Source organism: Hoplias malabaricus, chromosome 5 (assembly GCF_029633855.1).
Source record: "Hoplias malabaricus isolate fHopMal1 chromosome 5, fHopMal1.hap1, whole genome shotgun sequence".
In the NCBI taxonomy this organism is placed as follows: Eukaryota; Metazoa; Chordata; class Actinopteri; order Characiformes; family Erythrinidae; genus Hoplias; species Hoplias malabaricus.
In genome coordinates this window covers 32,846,410-32,869,757 of record NC_089804.1, presented here as the reverse complement: position 1 = coordinate 32,869,757, position 23,348 = coordinate 32,846,410, and the positions used below count along the sequence as shown (strand labels likewise).

The 23,348-nt window shown below is 40.9% G+C and overlaps 1 protein-coding gene across 2 annotated transcripts; it reads right to left on the bottom strand.

Annotated features, from left to right (window-relative positions):
* Positions 1-306: 306 nt before the first annotated feature.
* Positions 307-22,628, bottom strand: zgc:153675 (uncharacterized protein LOC768179 homolog). Of its 2 annotated transcripts, XM_066672762.1 has the most exons (4): positions 22,519-22,628; positions 2,122-2,191; positions 1,135-1,466; positions 307-586 (listed from the first exon to the last, which is right to left on the bottom strand). In XM_066672762.1, exons 1-3 carry the CDS (start codon positions 22,525-22,527, stop codon positions 1,183-1,185), a joined length of 363 nt encoding a protein of 120 aa, XP_066528859.1. In that variant the 5' UTR covers positions 22,528-22,628; the 3' UTR covers positions 307-586; positions 1,135-1,182. The 2 variants fall into 2 exon arrangements, with proteins under 2 accessions (XP_066528859.1, XP_066528858.1); XM_066672761.1 differs by having other exon boundaries at positions 307-1,466.
* Positions 22,629-23,348: the final 720 nt, after the last annotated feature.

The window sequence follows — 23,348 nt, the reverse complement described above, 5'->3', positions numbered from 1 at the left end:
TTGGGTAGAGACAGAAGCTGTCCAGCCAGAGTCACCTGGGCGGAAACTCCGGGTCACTAATTTGCAAACAATCGTTCTTTGGTTGAGAGCTGAGTTATCTGCACCTATAGCAGAGCTTAACCAGAGGTGGTGCTGTAAAGGCAGAACAGACCACAATGATGAACGGTTTATATTACTATTAAAACAAGCACAATTCAGCAGAAGTTATTAGGGTGGAGTTACTTTTTAAGAAACTTTTCTACATTTACTATTAATTAAAAGAACAATAGGTTACAGTAAATTTGCTTTATTTTATAGAAAGACGTTATTGTAAAAAAACAACAAAAAAAACAAACAAACAAACAAAAAATATATATATAACTTTCCAGCAACATCCCAGCAATGCAGGCTCTCTCACATACACTCACTTGCCCACACGCCCAGTGGCAAATCTGGCGCTTTGCATTGTTTTGCAGAAATTAGAAATGTTCCACTAAAAATGTTTTTAAAAGCTAAAAGAGAAATGTATTTGGACGACTGGGATAAATAAATATGTTTTTGTTCCCTGTGTAGTGCCTTAAAATCAGCCTCAGGAACAAAACTGCACCTGCACACAAAAATAATAAGGTTTGAAATATTAAATAAAACGTTTTTTGTTAATGTACCCACATTATTCTCAGCCTGACCATGCTGTTGAGTATGGAGACACCCTGAAGCACAGGAATACTACAAATTAAATCATTAAAACACCTACAACAACAAATACACTAACAGTAGACACAGAAACACAGCACATTTCAGAACCCTGAAGAACCTGGTTCAGCTTTAACACAGCTGAGATTGTTATTCCCTCTCTGTGGTGTTAAAAGCCCTTGTGTTCCTATTTTAAACATTCAGAAACATGGAGCATTTTTGATCAGTGTGAGTTTCCCCAGATGCCGCTCAGGCCTCACTTCATCGTTAGCAACATTAGCCAGTGTTAGCATCACTGCTAACAGAAACAGCATCTTTTTTTCTCTGAAATTGTACAACAGACACAAACTACAAATAAAAAATGAAAGTAAAAATAAAAATAAAAAAATAAATTAATGTTGAAATAAAGGAGAAAAAAATTTAATCCGTACTGGAAACAAAAATAAAGATTGTAATGCGAACCACTCAGGGGTGTGCAGTCTGTCTCTGTAATCTTCATCTTCATCTTCCTCACTCTGCTTTGTCCTTCTTTTTCCCTGTGACTTTACTGGTCACGGTGGAGCTCACTGAGGCCACACCCCCTGTCACAGCAGATACTCCACCCTTCATGAGACCAACACCCACTGAGGGAGCTGAGCTCACTGCTGATTTGGTGATCTCCAAGCTTTTCCCACCCAGCCAGGCCACACCTCCTACTGTTGCCCCAATGGCGCCCTTGGTGGCGCTGTAGAGTCCGCCGGTCACCCGCCACAAGACCCCCGAGGGAGGACCCTCTTTACTGTCCTTACATTCCTCTATAACAAACAAACAAACACACACACACACACACTGTGTTAGCACACATAACAGTCTTAAATTCAATAACTGATGTTGCCTTTAAAGGTGCAGTCAATCATTTTCATCTGCAAAAATCACATACACAAAAGTGATTGTTATTTTAATTGTTTTTTTTTAAAAAAAGTGCAGCTCTTGTGAGGATCAGACTGCTCTGTCCTCCCTGAATGAATCAGTTTATGCTCCTTAGACTGGGTCCACCACCTGGGGGTGGCCATGTTTAAAACAGTTTAGTATAGTCTCTCTGACACCTCCAGGCCTCGAGATATCAGTGTAATGGCTGCTATAATATGAAGAAACAGTGGAGTAAATGAGTGACTGCACCTCACCTGCACAGTGTATAATGTATTTGAACTTGAGTGTGTTCTGTGAGGGCCAATGCAGTTTAAGCTGCAGGTTTAAATATTATTTACAAACAAAAACATGGGTTAATTTTGTTATGAATCATTTTTGTGCTAGTTTTTCTTTAAAGTCAGTTTCAGTGAGTTATAAATGTTACACCGGTTGAATTAGTGTATTTAAACATAGACCAACATCCAACAGACACACACACACACTCCCTCACAGAAAGATTATTAGGAACTGCATGATGGTTTGTGTGGGTGTGTGTTACACCTGTTGTGTTTGGAGTCGTCTCTCTCTGTAGATTTCCTCCAGCCCCACCCTGCACCTCACAGTGGACGTTCTAGATAACAGAACCACAAAAACAGAACTTTAAATACACACTTAAATATAAAACGTATTAAAACCCTTAACCCTGAGCCCAGCACACACACACACAAATAACTCCAAATACACACATAACCCAACTCACTGCACTAATACACAACACCACACACTCCAAACACGGACATAGTGTTTGTAATTGGAAGCATTGCACAGCCTCCCTGGAGACCACGATAAAGTTAGTTTTCTTTTCGATATTCGGTTTTCCGGCGTCAATAACTTTTCAAAATAAGGTTATATCTGACACAGGGTTACATATTCTGAATGGTACGGACACAGAGAACAATGCACACTGTTTTTATGGACGCTCCGGTGCATTTGATATATGCTCCTTTTCCTTTCAATAGCTAAAAAACAGACCGTTTTTGACATCGCAACAAAGTGCATTCGTTTCTAGACTCTGTCTACAGCAATGCACACCATCGTCTTTCAGCCTAATTTGCTTAAATACGATTAAATACGTACTTTCCTGTCGCCGCTAACAACAGGTGACAATCTTCAATAGCTTCGTTTTCACTGTGTTTATAAACATCAGATTGGCCGTGTTAGATACTAGGAGTGATGGGGAAGAATGCACACCAAATGTGTTTTCATACTGACCTCTCATTAACAGTTAAATTCAGAATTTAGGTCTCTCTCTCTCTCTCTCTGTCTCTTACACACACACACACACTCTCACTCACTCACTCAGTCTGTCTGTCTGTCTGTCTGTCTGTCTGTCTCACTCTCAGTCTGTCTCTCACTCTGTCTGTCTGATCTGATTCACCCAGGAGAGGTCAGGTAGTGAGGACTGTGGACACAGTGAAGAATACCAGAGACTGTGAGAAGTAGTGAAGCAGAAAGCTTTATTTAAAGAGAATGTTAAAGTTCTAACTGTGTAATTCTGTTTTTGGAATCTGTTCTTTTAAATGTTAAGCCTTTATTTTTTTAATATAAAATGTACATTGTGTTTGATATCATGCACATGATTTATTTTATCAATAAAATGATTGATGGATGGAAAAAACTTTTTTTAAATGAATTTTTAAATGTATTTTTTAATAACTTTTCAACCAAGTTACATAAGACTTTAAATACAGCTTTGCATTGTAGACATTAATCACACTAATGATGCACACCCTTTGGTTTGTCTGTAAAATTAAATTCTTATTTTTTATTGAATTTTTTAAAATTGAATTTTCAATAACTTTTCAATCAAGTTACATAAGACTTTAAATACAGCTGTGCATTGTAGACATTAATCACACTAATCATGCACACCCTTTGGTTTGTCTGTAAAATTAAATTCTTATTTTTTATTGAATCTTTTAAATTTTAATTTTCAATAACTTTTCAATCAAGTTACATAAGACTTTAAATACAGCTGTGCATTGTAGACATTAATCACACTAATCATGCACACCCTTTGGTTTGTCTGTAAAATTAAATTCTTATTTTTTATTGAATCTTTTAAATTTTAATTTTCAATAACTTTTCAACCAAGTTACTTACAAGTTTAAAATCAGCTATGCAGTGTAGACATTAATCACACTAATCATGCACACCCTTTGGTTTGTCTGTAAAATTAAATTCTTATTTTTTATTGAATCTTTTAAATTTTAATTTTCAATAACTTTTCAACCAAGTTACTTACAAGTTTAAAATCAGCTGTGCAGTGTAGACATTAATCACACTAATCATGCACACCCTTTGGTTTGTCTGTAAAATTAAATTCTTATTTTTTATTGAATCTTTTAAATTTTAATTTTCAATAACTTTTCAACCAAGTTACATACAAGTTTAAAATCAACTGTGCATTGTAGACATTAATTACATTAACCATGCACACTCTTTGGTTTGTCTGTAAAATTACATTCTTGTTTTTTATTGAATTTTTTAATTTTTATTTTTCAATAACTTTTCAACCAAGTTATATATGACTTTAAATACAGCTGTGCATTGTAGATATTAATCACACTAACCATGCACACCCTTTGTTTTTTCTGTAAAATTAAATTCTTGGTTTTTATTGAATTTTTTAAAATTGAATTTTCAATAACTTTTCAACCAAGTTACATACAAGTTTAAAATCAACTGTGCATTGTAGACATTAATCACACTAACAATGCACACCCTTTGGTTTGTCTGTAAAATTAAATTCTTGTTTTTTATTGAATTTTTTAAAATTGAATTTTCAATAACTTTTCAACCAAGTTACTTACAAGTTTAAAATCAACTGTGCATTGTAGACATTAATCACACTAACCATGCACACCCTTTGTTTTGTCTGTAAAATTAAATTCTTGGTTATTATTGAATTTTTTTTTTTAAATTTTCAATAACTTTTCAACCAAGTTATATATGACTTTAAATACAGCTGTGCATTGTAGATATTAAGCACACTAAACATGCACACCCTTTGTTTTTTCTGTAAAATTAAATTCTTGGTTTTTATTGAATTTTTTAATTTTTATTTTTCAATAACTTTCCAACCAAGTTATATATGACTTTAAATACAGCTGTGCATTGTAGATATTAATCACACTAACCATGCTGTAGTGGATGTTGGTCATACACCCCTACACATATATATATAATTTTATAATTTGTTTTATAGCCTTGACCTTATTCAAACTCCTCCAACCTCTGATATTTGACTTAATGATATTAATTAAGATTTATAATTGGTTTAAGCAATTAAAACATTAATAATTAGTTTGAGAATGAATAATAATCATGCTAAATGAGTTCTTCAGGATTTTCAGAAATTCTAATGAATAAATTGCAAACACTGTGACTTCAAATAATGAGAGTTTTATTAATAAAAAGAAGATATTTAGTTAACATAGCACAACCTTGTAATCTCACGGTGTCCGGCAGGGGGAACTGATTTTGACCTTAAGGTGAGCTAGGCACTTCTAACTTGTGACTAAATTGTTGCTAACTAAGGTTAATAAATGGTAAATTATAAAGAGGGTTTGTTTGGACATCAGCTACTGAAAAGGTGTTAAATACGCTAGCTTACTCGTTCGCCGTTTCACCGAGCCGTCGCGTCCTGTTGTTTAATCTCCGTGTCCCGGGGTGTTCTCGTCGTTCCCACGTGGTGAGAAGCAGGCCCGCTTATGGAGGATCTCTTTACAGTCGATTTGAAGACCCTCGATTCCGAGCTGAGCTGCGTTGATCGAGATTTCCCTTCTTCGGTTTTTCACAGGCGTGGCTGGTTTTCCACCGTAGTGGAAAGGCTTTTTCAGAGTATTAGCTAGTCTCGTTGTTCAGCTTTCCAGGATTGATGTCTTCAGGAATCAGCTTATAACGTTAATATATCTGTTATCGATTACTCAAACGGTTGATACCTTACTTTGGCCACAAATAAGTTTCACCCGCCTTGATCATTCGTGAGATCACACTTCGATAGGTAATAAACATAAACAAGATTAAAGGAAAAGAAAGATATTCAAATTACTCGACGTATTAGTAAAACTTCATACTCTTAGCTAATTTCGAGACGTCTCTCGTAAGCTTTTCTGAAGTCTGAGAGGTTTTTCTTTGTTTGTTGTCGGCGTCCTCTATTTTCCAGTTCCTTTCGTGGTCCGTTACTTCTGCAGAGTCCTCGCGACTCTTCAAACTTCGAACTCCTTGTCTGTCTTGCTGTTTGGCCTTTTCAAGGCTGGCGCGGTCACGCCCTAATGGGAGGCGTCCTCTTTCTGATTGGACGCGAGTCCAGACTCACGTGACTCTCGTGAGGGAGAGAGAGAGAGAGAGAGAGTAGGAGGAGGGGGTTTTGACTCTGTGATTCATACATAAGGAATATGAGTTTCTCGTATCAAAATTCTTATACCTGTTATCAACCTATAACAATGAGTACATTGGACTATTAATATCAGACATTTACATAAGGTCCCATCTTGAGTACATTGTTCACGTCCAATTCGTGATGATACGCTGAAAAATAAAACATTAATCCATTTTCTCTCATTCAGAGACAAAACTGATCTTTGTAATAGAAACAATCGGCATTATACATCATTTCATTAGAAGGTAGGCATTCATCTGAGGGTACAGAAAGTGACATTCATACGTTCGTTTATACACAAATAACTCAGAGAACGACTATTTTCGCTATTGTCTTGCGGCGACTCCGGGCGAGGTGTAGTTCCGCCAGTGTCCATTTGGTGTCGTTGTTAATCCGTGTTTCAGCTGTTGGTTCACGGGAGTTCACTCGAGGTCACTTTGGTTTGAACATCTGTTGATCTCCGTGAAAGATAAGGATTAGACATTTAGGTGCCATTGTCATAAAAACGGGCCGTAAAAGCTCTCTTCTTTGTTTGAGGTTCCTGTCTCTTTAAGTTAGTTATCTCGACAGTTCCTGTTAGTTAAAAGAGAGAAGGGGGGTGTTGGGGCCATGTGTTACTTAAAAGGGTTCTTTTGATGTCTTTAGATTGGTTGTGTGTGTGGGGGCTGCTATGTTGCAGACGAAAAGTCTTCTGCAGACTGGAAAAGTTTTAATTCAAAACTTTTCATTTCTTGATTGTCCGATATTCATATTTGGCTCATACTCCACTACATTCCCCCCTTTCTTTTCAGTTTTATGGTTCGTCAGGGATCATGGAGCTGAAAAGAACTTTTGCTGTGGAGGAAGGTGAGGTCAGCAAGCATATTCAAACACATTTCCAGAGCTGATGTATTCCTATTAGTGTATGGGTGTATATGGAATGTGTATGTTTGCATGTTGAAGGGATCCTAATTATTTAGGGGCAGGTCTTGTTCAAACGCAACCTCGAGAGCTGATTCTTCGACATGGCCTTCGGCTTCATATCTAAAACTTGGGGGTTCACCTCTCTGGGCTCTCTTATGTCTAACGAATTTGACCATTTTATTAGACCAAGTTTCTAACCTGCTCTGGAGGGCTCGAGTGCGTTTGAAATAGAACCAAGCTATACCAAAGGTCAAAAGATATCCTAATCCTACCAGGGTAACTAGTAAGGTGTCCGGGGTGGACCATGCATAGGTGACAGGCTGAACTGGCCATAGGGGTTGAGACGATAGTTCTCTAAGAGTGTTATCTATGGGGGTTAGGTCAATGACTTGGGTTCCCTCATATTCTAGGCGAGTTAGTGTTTTAGTATCTAGCTCGATGGTGTGTTTGGAGAAGAACTCTGAGATTTCTACGTCGCTCTCATATTGGTCAGGGTTTAGGTGATACAGGGCCAGGTCTCCTACATGTAAGATTGCGTTTACGGGGACGTCTACCCAGAAGGTTTGGCTAGGAAGGAGTACCCTTTCTGAGGTGTCATGTTGATCATAGGTTAGTAGGGCCTCTCTAAAGGGGGTGTTAACCAACCAACGATTTCCAACAATTTCAGCTTGAGTACTGGTTACCAAACGTCGGGGCGTGACGACTACCGGGCATTGAGTATTACTCATCATAGGCTTAAGGCCACAGATCCCATTTGCGCTGTCACGAATGAAAGGTTTGCTAGGGCACAAGTAGTGAATGTCTTTAGTGAGTGTGCACATAAGCAAATTGGGTACCAGATATAGGTCAGGGTTATCGTCTTGGTATGCTACAAGAGATGTTGTTTTCACACGAACGTAGGCAGAATCTTGCCAGAAACCAACGTTGACAACATCTTTCAAACGGTATATGTTTTCAGGCGCCATTATGGGAAGGTTAATAATGAATGCTAATTCTCGGTCTTGAGGATTAACATAAATTGGGATGGCGCTACCTAAGGTATAGGCTAGGTGGGCCTGGAGATCAGTAACTACTTCTCGAGTTGCTGTGGATAAAATCTCCTGTACTAAGGATAGGGGCACCAGGTAAGGAGGGATTCTCCCCATGGCTAGGCTATCTACAGAGGAGCTGATTTCTTGTAGCATATCAGACAATAACATATTCACAAGCTGGATGTGGGCAAGGTCAAGTTGTACTACTGAAAGCATGGAGTTAACCGTCTGGAGCGTTTTGTTCAAAGCGACACTGTGAGCGTTGAGCACTACGACGGTGCCACGTAGGGTTTGCCCAATGGTTTGCAGGTGCTGCTGCTGTTTGTCTAATTGGGTTTTAATGTTCGGAATTTCCGCTTGCAATTCCCCTACTTGACGTTTAACAGTGGCTACATTGACGGCATTGACGGCGGACGTTCCGAGACTCAGTAGTGATCCCACAGTTGCAGCTGCCATTAACAATCCGCCTATGAAGCGTTTAGGTCGTTTATTAAAACCATTTAGTTCTGATTGCGTTACGGTAAACTTTTGTAACTGGCGGAGCATGTGAGTTACGTCGGCTTCAGCATGGCTGATAGCTTCCTCAGTCCATCTAACTCCATTCCGGCCAGTCTGCAGCGTGGTTATCGGTAGGTTTTTGCTACACGCTTCGGCGGGATTCAACCGTACAAATACTCTCTGGGTATGGAGGCGGCAATTAGTGATTAGCAGTCCCGGCTGGTCTTTCAGTATTATTCCTGAGTCAGGACCTGGTTCAATCACTTCAGGGAGCACAGCGGTTCCTAGGGAGCCGACGATCAGGAGAATGAGCAGCGGGGCCATCCTACCGGAAGAGATGCTCATGGTTAGATTTAGGGTATTTACGGCGAGTCGTTTAGATAAATTATAAGAAATTTTCACGATACCCCCCTTTTTGATAAAAATTTCCTAGGGTAAGCACTCTACAATAATTGACGATGAGGGACTAGGGTCTTGCACCCTGAGTGTCCTCAGTCTGGTTAGAAGCTCGTTGCCTGCTAAAGAGTGAGAGAAAAAGGGAAAAGGGATAGGAGAACTAAGGTGTGAGTAGAAGGTTATAGTTGTTTGTTAACTAACACTCTCCCTGCCTTTGGTTCTGCCGTTTATGATCTAACACAAGCGTTAGTATCCCCTACAAGTCCCATGGGGGTTGTGTGTGGTCGGATTTGGTTGCGGTGGACCCATTTGAATTCAGTACTGCCCCGAGCTTTGTTTATTTTGATCCTGTAAACAACGGGGGACAGTTTGTCTGTTATCTTGTAGGGACCGGACCATCGGGGTAGGAATTTGCGGGCCAAATTCCCCCCTGTTTTTCGCGACCTTCCAACAGGTTGGATAAAGATGTAGTACCATACTTTGTCCCCTATTTGGAGTTCATCGTGGGATGCTTTGTGATCATAGTACGCTTTGCGACCTTCTGCACTTCTTTCCAGTTTCTGCTGGGCAAAGGCGAAAGTAGCTTTGAGGTGTTTCTGCAGGTCCTCCATATACTGATGAGTGGTGTAGGCTACGGCTATGCTAGCTTCACCTGGCTGATATAACAGATGTAGAGGCAGAGTCATTTGTCTCCCTGTCATCAACTCAAAGGGTGAGACCCCGACCGCGTCGTGTGGGGTCGCCCGTATGGCCATCAGTACGAGGGGGAGTTTGACATCCCAGTCTCGTTGGTTTGCTGCTACGTACTTTTTCAGTATGCTAACAACAGTTCGGTTGGCTCGCTCTACCTGACCTGAGCTTTGAGGATGGTAGCTAATGTGAAGGCTGGCTTTTACTCCTAAGAGTTGCCAGAGCTGCTGCATGACCTCAGCTGTGAAATGTGTCCCTCTGTCAGAGTCGACACGGCTGGGTAGGCCAAACCGTGAGAAGACATGGTTCATCAGTAAGTATGCAGTGGTTAGTGCTGTGTCATTCGGTGCGGGGAGGCATTCTACCCATTTAGTGAATGCACACGTGACTGTGAGGAAGTACTTGTTACCTCTTACTGTTCGAGTGAGTGGTCCAACCCAGTCTATCTGGAGGTTTGACCAAGGGAAGGATACTCCTTTCTTTTGCAAGGGGGCTCTATGAAGAGGATTCGAGGGTTGAAATTGGCAACATACCAGACAGCCTTTAATGTAGTCAGCCACATCTTTTACCATGTGGGGCCAATATGCCACCTGCTTGAGCGCATGGTGTGTTGCTTTGACCCCTTTGTGTCCCGCAGATGGGGAGTCATGGGCGTGCATCAGCATCACCCCCCTGTGGCACTGAGGAACCACGAACGTAGGTGAAGTGTGCGAGTCAGTGGCATGAACTAGCAAGCCTTTGACGACTTGGAGGGACGCTTTGGCGCCGTATAGGTCTTTAAGGCCTGGTATGGGGTCAAGATCTTGTGCTGCGATGGGATTAGTAGAAGGGTCAGAGACATGGCTAAGCATATTAGAAATGGATGGGTCTCGAGCTTGGAGAGTAACTAAGTCAGCGTCCGAAAAAGCAGGGTTAATAGAGACAATGGTAGTTTTGGCATTGTCAGGCGACGCCTTTGTTATAGTTCGAGACCGTGTGACAGCTAGGACTTCGATGTCGGGTGGGTTTGGAAAAAGGGAGGGATCGAATGTCCACGATGTGCCTTCGCGGGCCCCTCGCTTGGCTAAGCTATCTGCTTGATCATTGAATTCTTTGTCATCTCCCGGGACTCGGGAGTGACCCTTCACTTTCTTCCAGTAGATCTGCAGGTCATGTGTGTCTACCAAGTGTTCGCATGCCGCGAAAAGCTCTTTGTGTTTAACTGGCTTTTTGTTTGACGTGGTGTAGTTGTTGGTTTTCCACAGTCTCAAGTGGCATGTGAAGCTTAGGCGCGCGTAGTTGGAGTCTGTGCAGATCACCAACGTTTTTATGCTTTTCTGGACTGCAGACTGGATTGTGATAAGAATTCCTGCTATTTCAGCATATTGGGAGGACTGAGCACCCAATTTGAAACTTAGGGGTTCGTGAGGCCATCCGTTTATTCCGATAATACCCACCCCTGCCATCAGGGTGTGTTCTTGGCGGAACGAACAACCATCTACATATGCAGTGACAAGGTCTTTGCATGTGTTAGGATCAAAATAGTGGTGGTTAGCCACGGTGGGTAAGAGGGTTTCTGGAGTTTGTGGCACTTGGGAAGGAATGTTTCCTTCGCATCGCCTGCAGGAAGCAAGGCCTGTGCCTAGGGGGCTCTTGTAGTTTTGCGCGTAACGCACCTCTAAGTCAAAGCTTTGGAGAGCCATTAGCCATGACGCTACTCGAGCGTTAGTTACTACACCCTCTCGAATTCGTTGGCTGTTTAGGAAAGTGACTGGTTGATGATGAGTTTCAACAATCACCTTCTGACCACCTAGGTAGTTGGAGAAATGTTTGACTGCCCACACTGTTGCTAGTAGTGCTTTTTCGCAGTCACTGTATTTGTTTTCGGCAGCCAGCATAGTTTTACTAGCATAGGCTATGACACGTTTGTCTCTATCGTGTAATTGATACAGACCGGAGCTGAGACAGTGGTTCGAGAACCCTACTTCTAGGTAGAATTCTTTGCTACTGTCAGGATAGGCAAGGCATGGGGCCGTGCACAGTTTCGATTTTAGTGCCTGCATGGCGTGTTCCTGGGCTTCGCCCCAGGTGAACGGAGTGTCCTTTTTCAGGAGGTCATAAAGTGGACGAGCTAGGTCCGCATAGTTCTCTATGAATTGTCGTGAGTAGTTGCATACTCCTAAGAAACTGCGGAGTTCCTTAAGGTTGGTGGGTGCTGCGAGGTTTGTTACCCCTTGCACTCGACTCACTTGTGGTTCAACACCATCAGTGCTTACGAGCAGACCGACGTAATTCACTTTTGTTCTGCACCACTGACATTTGGAGAGTGATATTTTCGCACCTGCTGTTGTAAGCTGGTCAAGAACATGATCAATCTCGTCAATGTGTGCCTGTAGGGAGTGGTTACGCATGAGTATGTCGTCCACATATATGAGGGTGCCTCGCTCGCGGGCATCAGGGCATGCTTTGTTTAAGAAAATATTAAACTCCGCGGGTGAGTTGGCATATCCAAAAGGGCACCTAGTGAATGTGTACTGTCGGTTTGCGAAAGTGAAAGCGAGCTTGTGTTGGTCTTCTGCTTGCACCGGGATGGTCCAGAAGCCAGAGGCTACATCGATGGTGGAAAAGTATTTAGCGTTTCGGACCGAGGGAAGCTCTTGCTCCAATTGTGTCATCGGCCATCGAGACAAGGGAACCTGTTGATTTAGTTTCCGATAGACGATGGTTAAGCGCCATTTACCATTTGGTTTTATGACGGGCCATAATGGTGCCGAATACGTGCTGTTACAGGGTCGAATTATGCCCTTTTCCAGCAAGTCATCAATGATTTCTTGTACCGGTTCATAGGATGCCAACGGAATTTTGTATTGGCGGACAAACGTGGGTGGTGCTCCTGGACGAGTGGGAATGCGTACTGAATGAATGTCAGTGAGACCACAGTCCGTTGAATCTTTGGAAAAAGATTTTTGATATTTAAGGAGCACTTCGCAGAGTTTCTCACGTTCTTCTTTGCTTTGGAGGGCGTCGGCCTCCTTTAGAACTTGTTCGACTTGGATACGAAATTCGGAGTCAGATAGTTCTTTCGAAGTACGCGGATTTGAAGTGTTTTCTCCCGCTTCGGGAAGAAGAGATGGTTCCCGGGAGGATTCCGGGGATGAATCTATGGAAAGGACCGTGATCGTCATTTGACTGTCGTCAGCGAGATCTATCCTGCAAATGGCGTCGTTACTCATGTCCAGAGCTGAGAAGAGGGCAACAGCTCGTGTCGGATGAGTGTAGAACACCTTTGATTCTGCCTGGTCAAGAAGCAGGGATTCAGGCATTGGCCCTATGATCGGAATTCGCAACTCGAAGTCATGGAATTTCGTACTGACTAACCAACCCAGAGGGGATGAGTGAGGGATCGTCAAGGGTTGAGTGGTTTCGTTCCGTACGAATAGATAGGTGGATCTTGCTCGCGTCTCCACCAAAGGTGTGGCTTCGAGGGTGAGGCCTAGTTCGAAGAACTGAGGTGACGGTTGGAAAAGTGCATGCGCGTGGCTTAAGTGTTGGCCAGGTCGCATGACTAAGCGGATGGGTACATTTGCTGCGTTCGCAGGTACCACAAGTGAACCTTGGTTAGCGACCTGACATACCTCGGGAATAGTTTGTCCTGAGCCTAGGTTGCTGAGATCGGAGGACCAGGTTTCCGTTGAAACATCAGTCAAAGACCACAGTACACTATTGAGGGTGTCTACGTGGACGTCGAGGCGCACCAAGAAGTCACTACCAATGTAAACGTCGTGCGGCAAGTTAGGGACGACTAAGAAATAATGGGTGATTACCCTTTTGTTCCACTGGACGGTTAAAGCGCAAATTCCATCAGTGGGTGACATTGCTTTTGATGCCAGGTTAAGAGGAAAGCGACAAGGACTGCTCACCAAAGGAATATTTGGTTGAGTGAGGCGCAGAGTGTTAAAGAGGGTTTGGCTTATGGCGGACTGGTCGGCCCATAGAGCCAGAACTGCATTGTCTACACGATAGTCCTGCATTGTGAGACCATTCACGATGGGAAGGCCTGGAGCGTCTGTTGTGGACGGCTGTGTGAAAGTACACAGGAATGTGTTCCGTTGTTCTAACATGGCACTAGGGGGCCAGGGAGAGACTGCTGTCTCTGGTGTGGCTGCCATGGGCTCAGTTTCCTCTTCCTCGAAGTGAGGGATCTGACTGGGTGGATCTCCTATTGATTCAGGCCGGATTTCGAGGCGGCAACACTGAGCTTCCCGGTGGTATGGGGTGCAGATGGGTAACGGCTCACGCACTTGTGCCCAGATCTTTGACCTTTTGAAGTCAATCAGTGGTTCGAAGCGATTAAGGAGATCTTTGCCGATGAGGAAGGGAATTGTTTCGAGAGGAGACACATGGACTGGATGCACTAAGGTCATTGGTCCAATGGCTAAGTGTATTAGGGCCATAGACTGGATAGTGAGGCCTGCATGTGAATACGGCTGAATTTTAAGAGGGCAGTTTTGGAGCTGTATCTCGCGATTTTCACGCCGCGCAATGGCTCGAACCTGGTGGAATAAGGCGGAAGACATGAGCGTGACATCTGATGCAGTGTCCAATAGGGCCTCATGTACTAGCCTTCTTTCCACAATGGTGGACAAGTAGAATTTGCGTGCAACCCCTTTCTCAGTTAAGTGTCCCATGAATTGTCGGACGGGTGTGTCGCCTTCAATGACTGAAGGGTCATTTGGCGTTAAACCTTCTTTACCGTCTAACTGAACAACTAAAACAGCACTGGAGGGTGGTTGCGAGTCACCCCCCTGTATCATCGGGTTTTCAGTGTTTGTTTGGGTCACGAGGAGATTGCACGGTGCGCTAGAAGACGGAGCTTCGCTTGTCACTTCTCCTACATAACTTTCTAACATTTCTGGGGTGTTAGAGGATGGCTTTGGGTTAGACCGCGAAGAGGTGATAGAAAGAACGTCAGGTTTTTTCTTTTTCTCTTTGCAAATCATTACAAGCATTCGGCGGATGTCCTCTAACTCCTTAGAGCTGAGTTCCTTGTCTTTAAGCTTGTCTTTAGCGTGATTTTCTTTATTTTGATACCAGTATTTTTCTTTCTTTTCTCTATAGGAATTAGAAAGCTGGTTCGGAGCTGTTCGCTCATATCCCTTATGGGGATGTGATGGTTTTCCACGGCCCGCACCGCGGTTTTCTACAGGGTAATAGTCACGACCATACCCAGCCCTGTCCCGAGGGTTCCAGAAATCTTTGTCGTGATTTCTGTCTGGCCTGCGAGGAGGGTAGCGCTTGTATTGGTGTGAGGGCGGATGAGGTTTCGGGCCCTCACTGGTCCACGGAGTGGAGGAAGGGTCCAGGGCGGATCTTTGTGGATCGGCCTGGGTGGCACCTTCTAACTCTAAATGTGGGGAACTGGAGTCGACATTGAAGACTTGGGGTGTTTCGGACCGCCTGTTGGGAATTTGTTGGGTTTTGAGGAAACCTCTGAGTGCTAAATCACGCAGCTGCCTGCTAGACAGGGTGCGAGGGCAAGCTGAGACTCCCAACTGATGACTGGTGTGGGGATGGAGGTTTTGGATAAATAGTGATTTGAAATTTAACTCTTCCTCCATTCCGGAGTCATTTCTAGGTCCGAAGTACGCCTGTCTGAGTCGATTATAATATTGCTGAGGGGATTCCTGGCGTTGCTGTTTTATGTTCAAAGCAGCGGCCAGTCCGGTCTGTGACAGGTGATTGGAGAATTCTTCCTCCAATGCTTGGCACAGCACATCATATCGCGCTTTTACATAGTCTGGCTGACGTTCAATGAAGTTACTGACGTCTCGGTTGGAGGTCAGTTTAATCACATATAGTCTGTCATCTATGGTGATCCCGGGGAACCTTTGGAGGTAGAAGTCAATATCTTTTAGGTAGGAAAAGATATCATTAGAACCGTCAGGTTTGGGATCAAAGCGGGTTATATTACGCGCGATTTTATCTAGGTCCTTGTATGAGGGACCATGAGAGGGTAAAGGTTGAGGGGACCAGACACTGGGTTGCAGTGCTCTGGGTCTAGCAGGGCGTTGTAAGGGACGACTGACAGGAGACACAAGGGAAGGGGAAATACCCGTTGATACCAGAGGAGGTGCTGCAGCAGCTCTAAAGGTTACGGTCCCTGAGTCTGGTTCCTGATCCTCACTATCTTCCTGCTGGCCTTGTCTTTCTGTAGCGGCACTAGGTGGCACATCGGGTGTGACCTGGGGCAGCGTGTTCCCTTCAGCTATTTCGCTTTGAAGTCGACTTAGCTCTGCCTCTACCTTTGCCTGCTGTCGCCTTGATACCTCAAGCTCACGTTCGCTGGCTCTGAGCTGTACTACAGCGAGGAGGGCTATCTGACCTAATGCCTCAGTTAGGGGCTTGCCCTTGAGGATGTCGGTTAAGTGGTTCTCTACCCACTTAGCCACCATGTGGTCACGATGGGCCTGTGAGGTTTTCTGCACAGTTTCTGCAAGTCCAGGCATCACATCACTGGTGATGCTGGTCAGAACAGAGAATGCCTCATCCCACAAACCTTCTACATATACTTCCGAAGAAAAAGTCCCTTCTGCCATGTTAGCTGTGTTTTAACTGCGAGGTGTAACTTACTTCTATTTAGTTAGGATTAATTCCGTTAATCCCTTCTCTAACTAAATCTGAACTAAATTCACTTGTACCGAGTGCTCTAAGAGTAACTGCTAGTATGTATGGTGTTAGAGTTCACTTGTGAATCTCTAAGGGAAGTCTGTTAGTAGGAGAGGGTGGAGTGAAAGTTGCTATGCGCGAGTGAATAAAAGAAGAGAGAAAGAGAAAAGAAATTTTTCAATAATTAAAATTATTAAAAATTTTGAATTAAAGAATTGTCGAAAAATTTGGATGAAGGAATTTTAATATTAAGTGAGTTTTATTATTAGATATAATTTCCAATTAAGGAATTATGAAAGTAAAAGAATTTTCCGAATTAAAGAATTATTAAGAATAGCGAGATTAAAAGACTCTCTCTTTTAACTGCGTTTGTGATCTGGTATCAAGTTAAAGTGTCAATCTCTAATTACTGCACACTGTCTGCTGTAGTTGTATCAACTTATTATGCTTCCAAGCCTTTACTTGTAATTATTCAGATGTGCAGAGTTTAGAGACAGCCACTAGAGCTGTGATACCAGGTCTTATCAGTGTGAACTGGTCGACAATTTCAATTGCGATAGCAAGTTTTCTCCACCAGAGGGTACTGAAGGTAAGTCTGAATGGCAACAGCGAGCTTCAGTATTTAAGTTGAACTTAAATTGTAATACCAGACTAGGACACCAGAGGGCGACAAGCAAGTTACAATGCAATAGCAGCAATGGACACCAGTCGGCGCTGGTGAGAGTCCCAATAGACACGGTACCAGCAGATACACTAACACAAATGGGAATTTCCACTGTAGCGGGAAGTTTCAACACTAGAGGGTGTTATCAGATTAAAATCTAAAATGGAATAAAGATTTTAAACGCTCAGATACTCTATCAAAAAAATAAAAATTAAAATTTTAAAAGGGGAACAGAGATTTTACACTAAGGTATTTTAAAAGAATTTCATCTGTAATGACAACTTTTAAACACCAGAGGGCTGCTAAACACTTATGTTGTCTCGGCGGACAACCTCCCAACCACTAGAGGGTGTACGGGAATCAAACGTCAAGGGTAGCACCACTTGACCACAAGGAGGAGCAAGGGAGGACACGCTTCAATAGACGCTAGTTATGAAGTATTTTTCCCTGCAATTACGCACTTATACCACAAGAGGGAATTTGTCTTCCTCTGTTTTGGGGGCGTTTTGAATTTCCCTCCTTAGTTTCAGCTCCGCCCCTTCAAAGGGGTTCGTTCCTTTCTGAATATGATTTCAGTTTAACAGGAACAGCTGACGAGAGCAGACTGCTCTTCATACAAGCCGTATTTTCGGCTGTTTAATAACCTCCCAATCGCCTAGCGCGCGATCTCGTTATTAACGCTGGTAGCGACCCAGTTTAAAACGAACGGGGGTATTCGGTTCGGTGGTCTCTCTTCGCCGGGATTTCGCGGCGGGAGGTCGAATCCGACGGCAAAGTCTCACAGCGGAATTTCGCGCAGTTCAGACGTGCCCAGGCCTCAATTTAATGCATGCAAAATGGCGCAGAGCCGCGCTCTTTCAAAAACAACCAAGCTTATTTTCTAACCGGTATATATCACAGAACAGTTTTTCAGCAGTAACAAACACAACACGAAATTACCCACATCAAGCTTTGAATCTCAATCGTTATTCATCAACACACACAGTGGAAAGTATTTCATAAACCCAAGCTGATATTCAGTGTTTTGCAGTTTGCTCATTAAAAAGCCTTTTTCCTGCCCCACGTTGGGCGCCAATAAAATATATATATTTTATATGTAGTGGATGTTGGTCATACACCCCTACACATATATATATAATTTTATAATTTGTTTTATAGCCTTGACCTTATTCAAACTCCTCCAACCTCTGATATTTGACTTAATGATATTAATTAAGATTTATAATTGGTTTAAGCAATTAAAACATTAATAATTAGTTTGAGAATGAATAATAATCATGCTAAATGAGTTCTTCAGGATTTTCAGAAATTCTAATGAATAAATTGCAAACACTGTGACTTCAAATAATGAGAGTTTTATTAATAAAAAGAAGATATTTAGTTAACATAGCACAACCTTGTAATCTCACGGTGTCCGGCAGGGGGAACTGATTTTGACCTTAAGGTGAGCTAGGCACTTCTAACTTGTGACTAAATTGTTGCTAACTAAGGTTAATAAATGGTAAATTATAAAGAGGGTTTGTTTGGACATCAGCTACTGAAAAGGTGTTAAATACGCTAGCTTACTCGTTCGCCGTTTCACCGAGCCGTCGCGTCCTGTTGTTTAATCTCCGTGTCCCGGGGTGTTCTCGTCGTTCCCACGTGGTGAGAAGCAGGCCCGCTTATGGAGGATCTCTTTACAGTCGATTTGAAGACCCTCGATTCCGAGCTGAGCTGCGTTGATCGAGATTTCCCTTCTTCGGTTTTTCACAGGCGTGGCTGGTTTTCCACCGTAGTGGAAAGGCTTTTTCAGAGTATTAGCTAGTCTCGTTGTTCAGCTTTCCAGGATTGATGTCTTCAGGAATCAGCTTATAACGTTAATATATCTGTTATCGATTACTCAAACGGTTGATACCTTACTTTGGCCACAAATAAGTTTCACCCGCCTTGATCATTCGTGAGATCACACTTCGATAGGTAATAAACATAAACAAGATTAAAGGAAAAGAAAGATATTCAAATTACTCGACGTATTAGTAAAACTTCATACTCTTAGCTAATTTCGAGACGTCTCTCGTAAGCTTTTCTGAAGTCTGAGAGGTTTTTCTTTGTTTGTTGTCGGCGTCCTCTATTTTCCAGTTCCTTTCGTGGTCCGTTACTTCTGCAGAGTCCTCGCGACTCTTCAAACTTCGAACTCCTTGTCTGTCTTGCTGTTTGGCCTTTTCAAGGCTGGCGCGGTCACGCCCTAATGGGAGGCGTCCTCTTTCTGATTGGACGCGAGTCCAGACTCACGTGACTCTCGTGAGGGAGAGAGAGAGAGAGAGAGAGTAGGAGGAGGGGGTTTTGACTCTGTGATTCATACATAAGGAATATGAGTTTCTCGTATCAAAATTCTTATACCTGTTATCAACCTATAACAATGAGTACATTGGACTATTAATATCAGACATTTACATAAGGTCCCATCTTGAGTACATTGTTCACGTCCAATTCGTGATGATACGCTGAAAAATAAAACATTAATCCATTTTCTCTCATTCAGAGACAAAACTGATCTTTGTAATAGAAACAATCGGCATTATACATCATTTCATTAGAAGGTAGGCATTCATCTGAGGGTACAGAAAGTGACATTCATACGTTCGTTTATACACAAATAACTCAGAGAACGACTATTTTCGCTATTGTCTTGCGGCGACTCCGGGCGAGGTGTAGTTCCGCCAGTGTCCATTTGGTGTCGTTGTTAATCCGTGTTTCAGCTGTTGGTTCACGGGAGTTCACTCGAGGTCACTTTGGTTTGAACATCTGTTGATCTCCGTGAAAGATAAGGATTAGACATTTAGGTGCCATTGTCATAAAAACGGGCCGTAAAAGCTCTCTTCTTTGTTTGAGGTTCCTGTCTCTTTAAGTTAGTTATCTCGACAGTTCCTGTTAGTTAAAAGAGAGAAGGGGGGTGTTGGGGCCATGTGTTACTTAAAAGGGTTCTTTTGATGTCTTTAGATTGGTTGTGTGTGTGGGGGCTGCTATGTTGCAGACGAAAAGTCTTCTGCAGACTGGAAAAGTTTTAATTCAAAACTTTTCATTTCTTGATTGTCCGATATTCATATTTGGCTCATACTCCACTACAATGCACACCCTTTGTTTTTTCTGTAAAATTAAATTCTTGGTTTTTATTGAATTTTTTAAAATTGAATTTTCAATAACTTTTCAACCAAGTTACTTACAAGTTTAAAATCAGCTGTGCAGTGTAGACATTAATCATACTAATCATGCACACCCTTTGGTTTGTCTATAAAATTAAATTCTTGATTTTTGTTACATTTTTTAAAAATTTAAAATCAATAAATCTATAACAATTTGCTTAAAATATGAAAAAAATGTACAAAAATTGTTATCATTCGAGAACTTTTTTTCTTTTTTAAGATATTTGCATGAGTATTTAATTAAGTAAAAAATAAATAAATAAATAAATAAATATATATATATATATATATATATATATATATATATATATATATATATATATATATATCTTAAAGCGAATATTTAAAAAAATAAAAAAGTTATGAAGCAGAGAATGTGAAAATTACTAGTCTGAATCCACCAGTGGTTCAGCAGAGCTGATAGCTTTTTTTTATATTGTAGCAAATACTAAATAAATGGACAACTAATGTTCTCGAATGATAACAATTTTTGTACATTTTTTTCATGTTTTAAGCAAATTGTTATAGATTTATTGATTTTAATTTTTTTAAAAATGTAACAAAAATCAAGAATTTAATTTTATAGACAAACCAAAGGGTGTGCATGATTAGTGTGATTAATGTCTACACTGCACAGCTGATTTTAAACTTGTAAGTAACTTGGTTGAAAAGTTATTGAAAATTCAATTTTAAAAAATTCAATAAAAAACAAGAATTTAATTTTACAGACAAACCAAAGGGTGTGCATTGTTAGTGTGATTAATGTCTACAATGCACAGTTGATTTTAAACTTGTATGTAACTTGGTTGAAAAGTTATTGAAAATTCAATTTTAAAAAATTCAATAAAAACCAAGAATTTAATTTTACAGAAAAAACAAAGGGTGTGCATGGTTAGTGTGATTAATATCTACATTGCACAGCTGTATTTAAAGTCATATATAACTTGGTTGAAAAGTTATTGAAAAATAAAAATTAAAAAATTCAATAAAAACCAAGAATGTAATTTTACAGACAAACCAAAGAGTGTGCATGGTTAATGTAATTAATGTCTACAATGCACAGTTGATTTTAAACTTGTATGTAACTTGGTTGAAAAGTTATTGAAATTTCAATTTTAAAAAATTCAATAAAAACCAAGAATTTAATTTTATAGACAAACCAAAGGGTGTGCATAGTTAGTGTGATTAATGTCTACAATGCACAGTTGAATTTAAAGTCTTATATAACTTGGTTGAAAAGTTATTGAAAATTCAATTTTAAAAAATTCAATAAAAAATAAGAATTTAATTTTATAGACAAACCAAAGGGTGTGCATCATTAGTGTGATTAATGTCTACAATGCACAGCTGTATTTAAAGTCTTATGTAACTTGGTTGAAAAGTTATTAAAAAATAAATGTAAAAATTCATTTAAAAAAAGATTTTTCCATCCATCAATCATTTTATTGATAAAATAAATCATGTGCATGATATCAAACACAATGTACACTTTATATTAAAAAAAATAAAGGCTTAACATTTAAAAGAACAGATTCCAAAAACAGAATTACACAGTTAGAACTTTAACATTCTCTTTAAATAAAGCTTTCTGCTTCACTGCTTCTCACAGTCTCTGGTATTCTTCACTGTGTCCACAGTCCTCACTACCTGACCTCTCCTGGGTGAATCAGATCAGACAGACAGAGTGAGAGACAGACTGAGAGTGAGACAGACAGACTGAGTGAGTGAGTGAGTGAGTGAGTGAGTGTGTGTGTGTGTGTGTGAGAGACAGAGAGACCTAAATTCTGAATTTAACTGTTAATGAGAGGTCAGTATGAAAACACATTTGGTGTGCATTCTTCCCCATCACTCCTAGTATCTAACACGGCCAATCTGATGTTTATAAACACAGTGAAAACGAAGCTATTGAAGATTGTCACCTGTTGTTAGCGGCGACAGGAAAGTACGTATTTAATCGTATTTAAGCAAATTAGGCTCAAAAAGACGATGGTGTGCATTTCTGTAGACAGAGTCTAGAAACGAATGCACTTTGTTGCGATGTCAAAAACGGTCTGTTTTTTTAGCTATTGAAAGGAAAAGGAGCATATATCAAATGCACCGGAGCGTCCATAAAAACAGTGTGCATTGTTCTCTGTGTCCGTACCATTCAGAATATGTAACCCTGTGTCAGATATAACCTTATTTTGAAAAGTTATTGACGCCGGAAAACCGAATATCGAAAAGAAAATTAACTTTACCGTGGTTCCCTGGAGGAGCAGTTCCTAAACACGCAATTGGAGTGAGTACTGTGTATGAGAGAAAATTTGAGTGAATACTGTATGTATATGAATGATTGATTGAGTGAATGTGTGATTGAATGAATGAGTGAGTTATACGCCTGTAGATAAGGTGCTTTAAACACACACAGATCGTCAGAGACCACTTTCCCCCCACAGAGATCCTCAGCGTAAACCCCTAAGATCCTCAGAGTAAACCCCACGTATGAGAAAATAAACACATTCTTACCTTCACCATCTTCCCTTATTTCTCTGTCAACTCACAGCAACATTCTCTCTCTCTCTCTCTCTCTCTCTCTCTCTCTGTGCCGACGTGGCGTTGCTCTCCGCTTAGAGTGGTTGCCAGATTGACGGTTTATCCCCCTGATCTCGAAAAGTTAAAGTGGGAGGTCACCTTGCTCATCTTGTTTTTATTTATTTTTCAAGTTTAAGGTGTTTGTCATCTATTATCTTGATTTTGTTAAACAAATTGTAATAATTAGTTTATACACTTATGAGAAATGGGACAGTTTACTTTATGGCGAATTTCCTGTTTGACTGCTGTTTCCATCATTAACACTGCTCTGGTTTACTCCTGACGGCTCCTGAAACCAGAAACTTTCATCTAGTTGTTTATCTCACTTTATTAAAGCTAGAGATGAAAGTGTTTTATTATGGTGGATTTGACTAAAAAGCAATCATAAATAAATAAATCACAATGTGCAGCCTTTTTGATTGGATGTTCTCCTGCTGTGTTTACTGTTATAACACATTTGTGGCTCTATATGCTTGTTTTTGGTTATTTTTATAGTGATAATAATCAGTGAATCCTTTCATTTTATTTTTTCACAAAAATGTAATGATGACTATAGATTTGGAGTAGATTACTGAACCTCATTAATTAAACAAACAAAAATGATCTCTCTGCTCCTCCTCTTTCTCTTTTTCCAACGTGCTCTCCTCACAGTAATTGTAACACACAACACACATAACTGTAATCTTTAAAACAGCTATCATTTAAGTCAGTGATTGTGTAAAATGGAAAAGCTATATTAGTAACACAACAGCTTTCTGAAGTGT

Excerpts from the sequence above, each read along its gene's own strand:
- zgc:153675 (XM_066672761.1), bottom strand. Across the intron at positions 1,467-2,121 it reads GACGACTCCAAACACAACAG|AGGAATGTAAGGACAGTAAA; the intron begins GTGTAACACACA and ends TGTTTGTTATAG.